The 14,171-nt window shown below is 48.4% G+C and overlaps 1 protein-coding gene across 11 annotated transcripts in view; it reads left to right on the top strand.

Moving 5' to 3' along the window:
• RFX2 (regulatory factor X2) overlaps positions 1-14,171 on the top strand; it is a 92,924-nt gene that overhangs the window by 36,037 nt on the left and 42,716 nt on the right. For all 11 annotated transcript variants that reach the window (XR_009049134.1, XM_057708216.1, XM_057708213.1 and 8 more), the window contains one exon: positions 13,193-13,305. Coding sequence is in view for 10 of the 11 variants with exons in the window: in XM_057708216.1 (XP_057564199.1) it covers positions 13,201-13,305 (105 nt within the window). In the remaining variant the exon portion in view is untranslated. The remainder of the gene's footprint in view (positions 1-13,192; positions 13,306-14,171) is intronic.

Genomic DNA, 14,171 nt, shown 5'->3' with positions numbered 1-14,171 from the left:
ATTCATAGCTCCAGTAACATGAGCTAAATTGTCGAAACTTCTAAAGCAGAACTCTGAGCCATGGTATTATTTTGAGTTCCCTTTGGTGTGGGGGCCAGGGAGCAATTTTTATGGGAAGGAAACAAGAATCCTCAACGGAACAGATAGAGACTCGGGGGTCTTCACAAACTCATGCCTCCTGTTAAAGGAGGGAGACCCTGTTCCGACCCAGTTCTGCCACTTCATGCTGTGTGGCCTTGGGCTCATGGCTCGATGTCTCTCAGCCTCGGTTAGTTTGTTGTTGTTTCTTAACTGGGGCTGATAAAGGAGCAGTTTCCTGAGAACTGCGCTCTCGCAGGCAACGCGCTGTGCCTGACTCTGGTGCAGCTGTCACCCCTCTTCTGTTCCACGTGGTCGTGTTTTATTTAGCCAGCACCAGCTGGGATCCAGGCTTGGGGTGGGCACATCCGGTACATCATTGCACCCCTTTCTCAGATAAAGAAACTGAGGCTGCAGCCACGGTCCAGACAAGTGACACATGAAGAGTGTTAAACCTCTTCCTGATGGAGCAAGGAGGGATCCAGGTGGCCATTTCTTCAAAGCGCTCCTTGGAGCAGAGCTCTCAGGTAGCGAGGCTGGACCGTCTTCAGGTTGGAGGGTCTGAGCTGCCACATGAGTGTGAAGTCCACCCGTGTTCCACCTCTCAGGGACCACAGACCCTTGACATCCGTGTCCTGAACTTCAGCGGTTAGGCTTCCGGTAGCCGTCGATTCTGAATACTTGAGTAGATCCAGAGCTTGCAGTGTGCACCCAGGGTGCAGGGACGGTCTAGGCCCCTGAGGGTGGAGACCTCAGGGCCAGGTCACCAGTTAGATATGGCCCCCAGGCCACAGGAGATGCCCACCCGATGGCTCCAATAGCCCAGGGGCTTAGGAAACGCAGAAGCAGCGGCCAGTTTTGGGGAAAGAAGCTCCCTTTTGGATTTGCTGAGGCACCTGAGCGACGCCCGGGTCTGGAGGTCATCTGGAAATGGGAACGTGGCGCCGGGGGAGGGGAGAGTGCCACGAGGTCACCCACCCCAGATGATGGAGCCAGGGGAGGGGACGAAGAGGGGCCAGAGCAGGGCCCAAGAAGCCACCGTCAGACAGAGGAGGGGACCAGAGACGAGGGGTCAGAATCCCACGGAGCAACAGCAGCCACGAGGAGAGGGTTGTGACGACTCTGAAAGCTGGCTCCGAAGCCCCCGGGAGGAGGGCGGTGGGGCCAACGTGAGGATGTGGAGGGAGGCGACCTCCCGAGACCCTGGAGCGGCACCGAAACTTAAGGCCTGGGGTCCTCAGCAGAGCCCCCCACACACACACCTAGAGCAGAGCCTCAGTCTCCTCTGTGAGGAGCTGGAGGGTAAACATCTCAGCTTTGCCATCCACTCGGCTCGGCTCTGCTGCTGTAGCAGGAAAGGCGCCCTCAACAAGGAGTAACAGGGACTTGCCTGGTGGTCCAGTGGTTAGGACTCCAAGCTTCCACTGCAGGTGACACGGGTTCGATCCCTGGTCAGGGAGCGAAGATCCCACATGCTGAGCAGTGTGGCCAAAAAATAGATAAGATAAGATAAAATTTTAAAATAAATAAACGAGTAGAAGAGGGGTAGAAACTGAGGAAGAGAAAGGTGGAAACGTTGGGTCTGGATCCAGGGATCCGGACTGGATGGAGGAGGACGTGGGCCGGGGTGGGGGTGGGGGTGGGGGTGGGGGGGCGGGGTGCAGATTACGCAGTGGGGTGTGGGCCTGAGAGCTGGGGTGGAGAAGCTGTGTCAGAGAGTGGGGCGACGAGGGTACAGTTTCAGAGTGGGATCCTGGAATGAAGAAGTTCGCTGCAGAGACAACCTGTATTTGGATGGTTTTTCCCCCTGTATGCATGCACAAGTGCAATTATGTAAACATAGGGGTCCCCACCTTTTTTACTCTAAGGATCATTTGTTTTTCCCTGCTGGGACTGCGGGACTAGTCAACCTCCAATTTAATGGAAACAGATCTGGAGTAAGAAAATGGCAACCGTGTCTTCTTAGTGGTTTGGGTCGTTTTTCTCACATTAGCCTGTGGGGTGTGTACACATGTATGCGCGCTTGTGTATCTACGTCCCCTACAGTTCTGTGTGTGCATGTGTGTGTATATGCGGGCGTGTGTGTCTTGGTACATGTGTATGGGTGTGCGTGTGTGTTTGTGTGTACGTGGGTGAGCGTATGACACTTCTCAGGCCCACTCTTCCGGAACAGATAGGTGGCCGAGGTGTTGAACTTCGGGGCACCCCCCCACCCCACCAGGGAAGAATTTCCATTTCCTGGAACCCAAGTCTTGTGGCGTTTAAGTGATTACTAATAAGGGAATGGAATCAGGGTGCCTGGCAGAAGCACATTTGGTGGGTGAAAATGTCAGGGCAGGCTGGGTGGTTTTTTAATTCACATTTTCCCCCGAATCTGTGACATTGTCAGTGGCAACTAAAATCAGACCGCATTCCAGACAAGGTAACCATCCCTCAGTTTGGACAATTTTTACATTAATAGTCAAGTCATGTCTCTTTAAGAGGAAAGTCAGAGGGCGTTGCCCCGTTACAATGAGGGGCAAGGTGGCTGTCCTTGGACTTCAGAGGGGCCTGGCCCACGAGACCCTGACCCTGGGGACCCTGGGACCGGACGGGCACCTGGCTGCCTCCCGCCCCCTGCATCATGCTTGGAGCCCTCCTACTGCCAATTCCAGGGCCTGGGGCTGAGCCTCTCTTTGCTGGAGAAAGAGGGAAAGCTTGGCTCCCGACAAGAAAACAGGAACAGAAGCCCAGTTCTTACCAAAGAAAAAGGAATTTGAATTCTGAAGATCCTTCATTCCAGAGTGACTCGGAGCCAACTCTGATCCTTCAAAGTCCATGGCTGCAAAAGGAAAAAAAAAAACCCACACGAATTTGAAAATTGACTGAGGAATGCCAGGGCGTCCAAAAGGTTTAGACCAAGAGGGAACCATGGGTCACCCTTGATGTGAGTTGAAGTTACGACGCTTGGAAAGAGTGGTAGGTTTTAAAAGCTCCAGTCTTTTTTTTTTTTTTTTTTTACCCCTCTCATTCCACATTCCTCTTCTGGCTGGATTGCAGTGATTTGGTACTCAGGTCACTGCAGTGCCCTCTTGGTAGTTGTCCCCATTCTGGACCTGTGTGTGGGTCCATTGTACACAAGCGCTTGGGGGTGCTCCTGGCATCAGATGGGTGGGAGCCAGGGGTGCCATCAGTGCCCCCAGTGCCCAGGCCGGACCCCACAGAGAATGACCAGCCACGTGTCTGCAGTGGGGACCCTGGATCAGTGCCTAGGGGGGGCGATGCGTGGGAGTGTCCAAGATAGAAAGGATGTGGTTTCCACAATTGCAGAGGGTTAAAGGATCCACTTTTTGGCGAGGAGAGAAGGACATTTAATTCTCCAAGCATACGGGTCTCCTCTGGGTGCCTGGCGCTCAGCGGGGGCCACCCTCCAGCAGGGACAGTTGAGAATCTAAACCCGATGTGGCTTGCTCCCTAGACCTGGCCTCGGACTGAAGGCCACCCAAGAGAAGCAAAGAGACCTGATTTTTCTGGTCCCCCTAATAACTCTGGGAATGTCCACACAAGCATTGGGCCAGACCCCAGAGTCTGAAACAACCCCTGCTCTTGAGAACATTCTGGACTTGTTGCTTCTTGTCCATAGGGAAGAAATGAGTTGCTTTCTTGGGGGCCAGTGAAACGCAGGTGCCATCCAGATGCCACCACGTACCAGCAGACCACGAACCCATGTCCCGAGGAGGCCATGTGTCTCTCCCCAAAGTCAAAGTTAAAGGCCTGCATCCCCCAGAGCGGAAGTTAACTGGCCAATCAGAACGAAGGGAACTAGAAACCCGCCCGCCGGCTCTCCTCTAATTACCCAGAGATGACACACTGCTTTCCTAAGTACCGACCAGACCTGTGTGGGGCAGGTGACCCCTCCACTTGGCACGGGGAGGAGCGGGAATAGAGAGGCGATTGCTTCAGGTCGTGGTGAGTCAGCGCCGGCCCAGGAACCGGGCCCAGAAATTGCCCTCAGCTTTTTCTGCATTTCCTTTCCAGTCATTACTGGTTACTAGGTAACCAGAGTATTTTCCTGTAAACAGAAGCCTCTTCCCTTTGTGCCCGGGCAGATTCATTCATGGAGGCCCCGATCCAGGGCCGCTGACCCCCTCACATACACTCAGGAACCCTCGGCCCTGTTCCCACTGGTGGGTGTTTCTGGGCTGTGTCTCCAGAAGGTCAGACGTGCCTTCTAAACGCCAGGCCGGCCCAGGAGGGGACGTGGCACCCGTGGCCCTGCACTTCCCCACTTTATTTCTCAAGTCTGCCCTTATCTCGGACCAGATGGCAAAGGAAATGTGCTCAGGTTAAAAACAACACGCTGGGCGTGACTCTGAGCCACAAAGCGCTTTGGGCCAACCTGGCCAGGCTGGGCCGCGGGTCGTGTTCCAGGGAGCAGCCACAGATGAAGGGAGTCAGAGAATGAAGGCTCGGGTCCCAGCCTGGGGAAGAAAAACAGCAGAGAAGACAAGTGACGTGACAGCACAAGCTGGGGAGACAGCAGTGGAATGATTCCTATCACAAGTTCAAGTGCAGAGCAGAAGCGCACCACCCAAGGCGATTGCCGTCACCGAGGATCCTGACCCAGCTGAGCAGTGGAAGGGAAAAGCAGAGAACTTCCCATTGCATGTGGCTGCCAGGTGCCCTTGTCCTTGGGCCGGCCACCTCCCCGCTGTCCCCAGGGGGAGGAGTCACCCTGATCCCCTCTCACACCTTCCAGAAGGACTCCTAAAACTGCTGGTCTCCTCTTCAAGGGCTGCTAGCTTGGCAAACCAGCACGGGTGGAGAAAGGCAGCAGACTTGTGCTTATTCTTTGTGGCTGAAAGCTAATAGCCAGATGGGTTTTTTGTTGTTGTTGTTTACCTTTCTATTACGGAAATTTCAAACATCAACAAAATCCACACACAGGATAATGAACCCTGAGTAGTCACCACCGGCCTCTACAGTTTTCAGCATCCTGCATCTTGTACCACCTCTACCTACACCCACTCCCCATCCTCCACTCGTTAGTAAAGGGGTTTTTTTAGGGTAAGATGTACAGACAGGGAATTCCCTGCTGATCCGGTGGGTAGGAATCTGTTGCTTCCACTGCCAGGGGCCCGGGTCCGATCCCTGGTCGGGAAACTAAGATCCTGAAAGCTTCACGGCGCAGCCCCCCAAAAAAAGATGTATAGGCAATAAGTGTGCAAATCTTAGCTTTGGCAGATGGGTATTTCATGTAATGCACACCCTGTTACGTGCAGAAGGTGACCATCCACCTCTCAGAGTTTCTCCCTGCCCCTTCCCAGTCAGTCCCTGCACCCACAGGCTTTCTGATTGTTTTTTTTTTTTTTTTTTGGGCACACGGGCTTAGTTGCTCCGTGGCATGTGGGATCTTCCTGGAGCTGGGATCGAACCCGTGACCTCTGCATTGGCAGGCAGACTCTCAACCACTGCGCCACCTAGGAAGCCCTGATTGTTTTTTTTAACCTTGGATTAATGAGCTTTGCCCACTCCATGTTGTGCGTGTACTCTTTTGGACCCATCTTCTTTCACTCAGTGCAATGATTGTGAGATTCACCCATGTGTTAAGTTTATCAGTAGTTCATTTTCTATCAATGAGTAGTGTTCCCCATCAGCTTTGGGGCCGTGTGTGTGTGTGTTTAGTGGTTGCTTTAGGGACTACACTATGTATCATTAACTTACCACAATCTGCATTTTCTCATCCATTCTTCTGATGATGGACAATTGGGTTATTTCTCCTTTTTGGCTAGAAAACTGCTATGAACTTGCTTGTACAAGTTTTTTGAAGACATGTGTTTCCGTTTCTCTTGGATAAACATCCAGGAGAGGTATTCTGGGTTAAAGGGTAGGTTTAACTTGCCAGAATACTGCCAAACCATTTTTCCAATGTGGTGGTATCATTTTACATCCCCACAGGTGTGTGAGAGTTAGTTTCTCCGTGTGCTCACAACATTGGTCATTGTCAGATATTTTTATTTTAGCCATTCTAGTGAGTGTTTCGTGGCGTCTTATTGTGGTTTTAATTTACATTTCCCTAGTGACCATCGATGTTAGTACTATTTCATATCCTTTCTGGGTGCCTGTATACCTTTATGAAGTACCTGTCCAAGTCTTTTGCCCATTAAGTTGTTTCTTATTATTGAGTTGTAGGAGCTTTTTATATATTGTGGATAAAAGTCCTTTGTCAGATACAAGTTTTGCAAATATTTTCTCCCAGACTGTGGCTTACCAATTTGGGTTCGTAATGAAAGCTTTTAATGATCAGAAGTTTTAAATTTTAGTGAAATCTAATGGATCAAGTTTTTTCTTTTATGTTCATTACTTTCTGCACCCTAAGAAACCTTTGCCTACACCCTGTTTTCTCTTGGTAGTTTTATAGTTTTAGCTTTTATGTGTAAGTCTGTGATCTAACTCAAAATCATTTTTATGTATGGCTTGAGGTAGGGTTGAAGTTCATTTGTTTTCTTCTTCCCATGTGGATATATCATTTGTTTAAGTGACTTTCCTTTCTCTGTTGAATTGCCTTGATACCGTTGTCAAAAACCAACTGAAGATGGGACTTCCCTTGTGGTCCAGTGTTAATACTTCACCTTCCAATGCAGAGGGGGTGGGTTCAATTCCTGGTTGGGGAGCTAAGACCCCACATGCCTCATGGCCAAAAAAACCAAAACATAAAACAGAAGCAATATTGTAACAAATGCAATAAAGACTAAAAATTGTCCACATCAAAAAAAAAATCTTAAAAAAAAAATCAACTGAGGAGGAAAAGAGCTAGGACTTCATCAGAAAAAAAAAATCAATCAGCAGCATAAGAATGGGTTATATTGGTTATATGTTGCTGAATTTATTATTTTTGTTATGATTTTGCATATGTGCTCATGAGAGATATTGGTAAATACTTTTCTTGTAATATCTTTATCAAATTTTGGTATCAGGGTTTTGCTTACCTCATGAAATTTTCTGATGGAGTTTGTGTGTTAATTCCTTCTTCAGTGTTTGATAACATTCACCAGTGACACTGTTTGTGCTTGAAGTTTTCTTTGTAGAAAGGTTTTCAGTAATGTATTCAATTTCCTTATGAGATGTATGACATGCATATTTGCTTTTTCATTTTGTGTCAGTTTTGGTGTGTTGTGTTTTTCAAAAAAGTGTTCGTTTGATCTAAATTGTTGAATTTGTTGGCTAAAGTTGTTCATAATAGTTTCTTATTATCATTTTAATTTCTATAAGACTTATAGTGATATATCTCATTTCATTCCTGACATTGGCAATTTGTGGGGTTTTTTTTTTTTCTCCTTCATTCTTACCAGCTTTTAAATAGGGGGTTGTCAATCTTTTAAGAGCAGTTTTAGGTTCACAGCAAAAGTGAAAGGAAGGTACAGAACTTTCCTGTATACTCTCTGCCTTCACATATGCATAGCCTCCCCCATTGTCAGTATCCCTCACCAGCTGGTACCTTTGTTACAATTGATAAACCTACAGGAACACCTTCCTTTGAAGAATAGCACTGCTGGATATAGAATTCTGTGTTGACAGGTTTTTCCCCCAACACATTAAAGATGTCACTCCGTTGTCTTCTGGTTGCCGTTGTTACTGGCGAGAAGTTGGTTATCATCCATGCCGTTGTTCCCTTATGAATATAATGTGTAGTTTTCTGTAACTGCTTTCAAAATTATCTTTTTATTTTTTTATTTTAGCAGCTTAACCACGATATACCTAAGTTGATTTTCTTTGTATTTATCTTTCTTGGGGTTTGTTGAACCTCTGGGACCTGTAAGTTGATATCTTTCACCAAATTTAAGAGATGTTTGGCCATTCTTCAAATATATCTTTTTCTCTCTCCCATTCTCTCCTTTTCTTCTGGGATTTCAGTTGCATGTATATTAGACTGCATGTTCTGTTTTTTTTTGGGGGGGGGGGATTCTCTCTCTCAGCTCTTCAGATTGAGTTCTAGTGATCTATCCTCAAGTTCAGTGACTCTTTCTTCTGCCATCTCTAATCAGCTATGAAGATTGAGATTGAGATTCCCATTGAGAATTCCGTTAATCTGTTGAGAGTCCCATATGTTCATTCATTGCGCATATAACTTCCTTTAAATTCTTGAGCTTGTTTTCAGTAGTTGCTTTATCTGCCTCACCTGGATTATCTTGGTTTGGTTGTAACTGACTCCTTTCTTGTTTGTTTTCCTTGACTGTGAGTCACAATTTCCTGTCTGTTCTCATAGCTCATGGTCTTTACTGGGTCCTGGACATCATGAATGATATGTGTAGAGTCTCTGGGTTCTGCTGTGTCCCCCCCGATGGCATTTAACTTGGCTGGACTCAAACTCTGCTCCTCCTGCAGTCAGTAGCAGCTGAAATCACCCCGTATCTTCCCCACATGTGTGGTTTCTAGTCAGTTGGCTAAGATTTGGGTGGCCTCTAGAGTCAGATTTGGGGGTTCACCCCCTCTGTGGCTGTCTTTCTTCCCAGATTCCCCCACCCCTCAATGTTGTGAACTCTCTCTTCTGACACTTCAAGATGACCAGGCTGCTGCTTTCTGCCACCCAAGCATCTGTGGATTGGGGCGTGCCCCCAAGCAAAAAGCCAGAGTCACAAACCAGTCTGACCCGTGACAGTGGTCTTTCAAGGGTGGGCTCCCTCACAGTGTCTGCCTGCTTTGGTCACCCTCCGGTGTCTTTAAACAGTTGCTTTAAAAAAAAAAAATACTTTGTCAAATTTTGTAGTTGTTATCTGTAGGAGGGTTAATCCAACCAATTTGCTCCACTATTACTGAAAGCCAGTGCTTTTTTGCATGCCTTTGAAAAACAAACAAACAAACAAAAAACCTCAAATTGATGTGCTAAGAGCCGTTGATTAATGGACCCAAATAAAATACTTTGTTAGGAACCTGGATCAGCTTTTGTGCAACCTACAACCGTGATTATCTTAGGTGATTGAGGAAGATGGGTGTGTTGTGTGTTCGTATATTAGAGCAGCCAGGCTGCCCCACATGACAGCCTGTCTGTCTGATCTTACTGTCAAGGGCTGAATTGGGGGAGCAGAGCAGTCAGTCTCAAAAGGTCATTACCTTTCCCAGAAGAGTCCTAGTTACCCCTGAAATAACCAGGTAGGTTGTACATTTTCTGAAACCTTTATGAACTTAGTTGTATTTCCCAACTGTACTGCCTCTTTAAATAATAATTCTATATATTATTATCTGTTTCATAAAGTGCTGTCATAGACTCTCCCTGTCTGAAATGCTATGTATAAATTTTTATAATTAGTATCAGATGTAACACTGAGGCGTTACTAAAGTGTTCATTCCTCTGGTAAATATGAATCAGCTGCCTGACTTGTGCCTGGCACTGAATCAGGGCACCAAACCTCACGGGATGTGCCACAGGGACCCCTGTGTGACTTTCCTGGGGCTGCCATTCAAAGGACCACAGACTGGGTGGCTTGAAACAACAACCAAAAATTATCCTCTTATGGTTCCGGAGACTAGAAGGTGTCGACAGTGCCCTGGTCCCTCTAGGGGAGCATCCTTCCTGCCTCTTCCAGCTCTGGTGGCCCCGGCAAGCCTTGACATCCTTGACTTGTAGCCGCATCACTCCATTGTCACGTGGCCTTCTTCCTTGTGTGTCCTTCTCTGTCTGTTACGAGAACCCTGTCACTGGATTTAGGGCCTTCCCTAATCCGGTGTGATCTCACCTCAATCCTTTCCTTGAGTACATCTGCGAAGACACTATTTCCAAGTAAGGTCACATTCTGAGATCCCGGGTGAACATGAATGTGGGGCAGGGGGCGAAGGGGACACTATTCAACCCACTACAGCACCTCAAAGTGATCTGTCCATTGTACCCACACTCCCATCTTAAGTTTTAAGGGCTACCCCGGCTTCTGGGGTTCCAGGATTCGGTGAATCAGTTTTCTTCGTGACTCCACCGGCTTCGGGAAGACCACTGTTCGCATTTCACACCAGCATCTGATATCTCCATTTGTCTTTTAATGTCACCAGCTCCACCTTTCTCACAATTTGAGTCGCCCTCTGGGGCCCCTCCAGCTCTGTCACATTGGTGAGACGCGGCCACAAGACCTAGGCACTGGTTCGAGGGCCTGTGGCCTCAGGCTTTGATTGCGGACAGTGTAGTTTTGCTGCACATCTTCCAAAAGCACGTCATTTTATCAAACACAAATTATATGGACCTGCGAATTCCCTGGCAGTCCAGTGGTTAGGACTCTGGGCTTCCACTGCTAGGGACCCAGGTTTGATCCCTGGTCAGGGAACTAAGATCCCACATGCCATGTGGTGCAGCAAAAAAAAAATTATGTGAACCAATAACCAGCAACTGTGGCCTGTGGTAAACCTAGCCCTTCCCTTTTTTTTATAAATAAAGTTTTGTTAGAACACAGCCAGGATCATCCATTCACATGTTAGCCATGGCTGCTCTTGTGCTATGATGGCAAAGTCTAGTAGTTGTAACAGAGACCAGGGGGGCCCAAATATCTCTGGTCTTTTACAGAAAAAGTTTGCTGACTGTGATCTAAACCATCTACACTAAGCAGTGTGATAGACTGATAGTGCGTGCTGGTGAGTAGTGTGTTAGGCTAACTTGCATTCTGGAAGGTGTGTTCTGGCCACAGTAAGCACAGCATGGGCCCACCATCTATTCCAACACTCACAGGCTCTCCCTGTTTCCATAAGACTTCAACTGTGCAAGAAGGAACTGTTCTCAGTGACGCCAGCCTTCTCACTTCCTCACTAGTGGATCCTAATCCATTTCCTCCTAGCGCCACTGAAGCTACCCACTTCCTGGCTTCAGATGGGAACAGAGCGGTGTAGAGTGGGCAAAGGACTGGTTTAAAACAGTCAGAGAAAACCGTAAATAAGTGACCTTGATTAAGCAGATTCCAACAGAATAATCCCAAAGCTCAGTTCCATCAGGAAGGCAAAGTTGGAGACCTAAAAAACAGACGATTGGAAATTCACAATCTCTTCCTCCTCCTCCTCTTCCCCCTCCTCCTCTTCCCCCTCCTCCTCCTTTTCTCCCTCCTCCTCCTCCTTTTCTCCCTCCTCCTCGTCTTTCTTTTCCTCCTCCTCCTTCTTTTCCTCTTCTTCCTCCTCCTCCTTTCCTTCCTCCTCTGAAAGAGTCAAAGAAAATAGGAGACTCCAGTCACTGCATGGCTCTGGGGACATCTGCTGGTGAGAACTGAGTCAAGGTCACGGGAAACAGAAAAATGCCACAGGCACAGCCACAGTCCATCCAGTGGTTCTTGTGGTACCAAAGGCATTTGGGAGGAGGGTGAAGGAGTCCTGGGATAGTCAATAAAGATGGGATGGAGCCAACGTTCTCAGATACACACACACACACACACACGCACACACGCACACACACACACACACCCCTTTCTGCTTCCCTTAGGCAAATTATTTTAATTTATTATCAGTTTTTCTTTGTATTGAAAAAAGGCCTTTTTAAAAATATTGTCTACTTATTATTGGAGGTGAGGACTCTTGGGGCTATAGAGGAACATACATCAAAGTGCTGGCAGTACATCCTGGGCGTCCTGGTATGTGCTGTTGCTGTCCAGGCCTCCAGGAGGAGCCTGGAGACTCCACTTGGTGGGGGGAGGTGGGGGGGGGGGGAGAGTGCGTGCTCAGAGCTGTGGCCAGGACGGGACAGGGACAGGGGTGGGGACAGGTGTGTGTGATCACAAAGCCACCTCCTTTCTCTGCAGTTTGTGGATTGAACGGCTTCTCGAAGCCTTAAGGTGTAGCCAGTGTTTATTAAAAAGTGAAGAGAGGGACTTCCTTGGCGGTCCAGCGGTTACGACCCCACGCTTCCACTGAAGGGGGCACAGGTTCGATCCCTGGCCGGGGAACTAAGATGCCATGCCATGCCACGTGGGGTGGCCCCCCCAAAAAAAAGTGAAGAGAGTTTGACTTTTAGCATTTTCCCGGAGTGCATATCATCTGCCACTTTCTGCTGAGGTTAAATGAATCTTTTGATAGAAAATTTCTTTTTTTAATTTATTTTTGGCTGCATTGAGTCTTTGTTGCTGCGCGCGGGCTTCCTCTAGTTGCCGTGAGCGGGGGCTACTCTTCATTGCGGTGCACAGGCTTCTCAGTGCGGTGGCTTCTCTTGTTGCGCAGCCCAGGCTCTAGGTGCGCAGGCTTCAGTAGCTGTGGCGCACGGGCTTAGTTGCTCCGCAGCATGTGGGATCTTCGCGGACCAGAGATCGAACCTGCATCCCCTGCATTGGCAGGCGGATTCTTAACCACTGCACCACGAGGGAAGTCCCTGGTAGAGAATTTTTAAATTACCTATTTGAAAGATGTCTGCACCTGCCTGCAGAGAAATATACTTTTATGTTTTCTCATGGGCAAATGAACAGAAGGTACTTTTGCTTTTTGCTGAAATTGCTGAGGATTTCTCTCCAGCCCAAAGGAAAGTACCACCTCTTTCCTCTGCTATCACCTTTCTTCTCCCTAGGCCAGTGGTTCTCAACCGGCATTGAATCCGCCCCCAAAGGGACACTGGGGGATGTCTGGGGACATCTGTGGTGGTCACGACTGGGCGTGCTCCTGGCATCAAGTGGGTAGAGGCAGGGATGCTGCCTCACAGCGCCCAGGACGGTCCCGCAGAGAATGGATGACCCTCCCAATAGCAGCAGTGTGGAGCGGGGAGACCCTGCCCTAGGAGGATGCACTTATAGCTTGGGGTGCGGTAGCTCCCCAGGAGGCAAGCACCCACCGAGAGCTTTTGATTTTCTCGATAAATGAGTAAAAACATCGTATGAGCCCTTGAAAATAGTTGAGCCCGATCAGATCGGAAAGGGAGAAGCCATTGTCCCCGGCACTCAGGAATTCCTGCAGAGGTACTTTTTCGGGTTTACATTTGGAAAACCATCCCCTGCCCCTCCCTTCTCTCTTCTTACAGAACAATTGTGCAACCTCTTTCCCCCTTCCCCTCGCTTCCCGAGTCTGGCCAGGATCCCTGCATCTGACCTCGGAAGACTGCAGCTCATGACAGCTCGCGCCTGTGTTGTGTGTTGCCTCTTTGGGCTTCCTGGAGGCAGCCCCGCCCACTCACTCTCTCTCCTCTCTTTAGAGCTGAGCATGCAGAATTCGGAGGGTGGATCGGATTCGCCAGCTTCCGTGACTCTGTGTCCGTCGTCGGCAGCCCAGGCGCCCGTGGCCCAGCCTGTGCCAGCCTCCCCGCAGGTAACAGACCAGCCCACCTGCTGCTCAGGCCACTCCAGAAAACCAGCACAGCCGGGGTGGGGACGCGTCCACCTTGGTTTTGAAAGACATTTGAATCAGCAGAGCGAGGAATCTCTATTTTTCTGAGTTGACGTCTCAGCTCCACGGCTGCTGCTGTTGAGATGACCCTCGTTTTCCTCCCTCACCCATGTTACGCGACTTTTTCGTTGTTTGTTTAAAAAGGTCCCACCGAGGAATCCATGATCTAGACTCAAAAAGAAAGCCCTTCGCCGACTCCAACTTAGTCCATTCTTATCTCCCAGGGGCAGTTTTCTTGTACTTGGAAATGACCCTTCTACACAGAAAGCCTTTCTATCCATAAAGCAAGAGAGAAGTGAGAATTCTTAGGATCTGGTTCATAATTGAATCTAGTATTAGAATTGGTATATCCTTTAAGATTTGCGAAGGGAGAATTTTCACATGAAGGCTCTCCCAACTTCTAGATTTCTGCAGTGGATTGAAATACACCACAAAATAGACACAAACGTAAAGTTAGTGACATCATTCTACCAGAAACTGAAGGTTTGGGAACAGACCAGAAATCATAGATGTGCGGGGCGGGTGGGGTCCACTGTTGGCCACATGATCACCTACGATTTACAAATCTAAAAGTTAGGAGCGCAACAGAAAGAATTGATTATAGTTGGAAAACCCCATAATTCAGCAAAAGCAAAAAGGCAAACATTGAAGCCATTTATTCAGTTTAGAATGTGTAGTTGGACATGTTTAGCATGTATTTTTTGAAAGTGTGGCTGCCCATACATGGATACCAAGAGGGCATGATCACCCGCGGTTGTGGCCTCTTTATTCATTTCCTTGCCCACTGA

This window comes from Hippopotamus amphibius, chromosome 15 (genome assembly GCF_030028045.1).
Source record: "Hippopotamus amphibius kiboko isolate mHipAmp2 chromosome 15, mHipAmp2.hap2, whole genome shotgun sequence".
NCBI classification, from domain to species: Eukaryota; Metazoa; Chordata; class Mammalia; order Artiodactyla; family Hippopotamidae; genus Hippopotamus; species Hippopotamus amphibius.
Note: the sequence above shows the minus strand (reverse complement) of the source record. Positions and strands in the feature narration are given on the sequence as shown.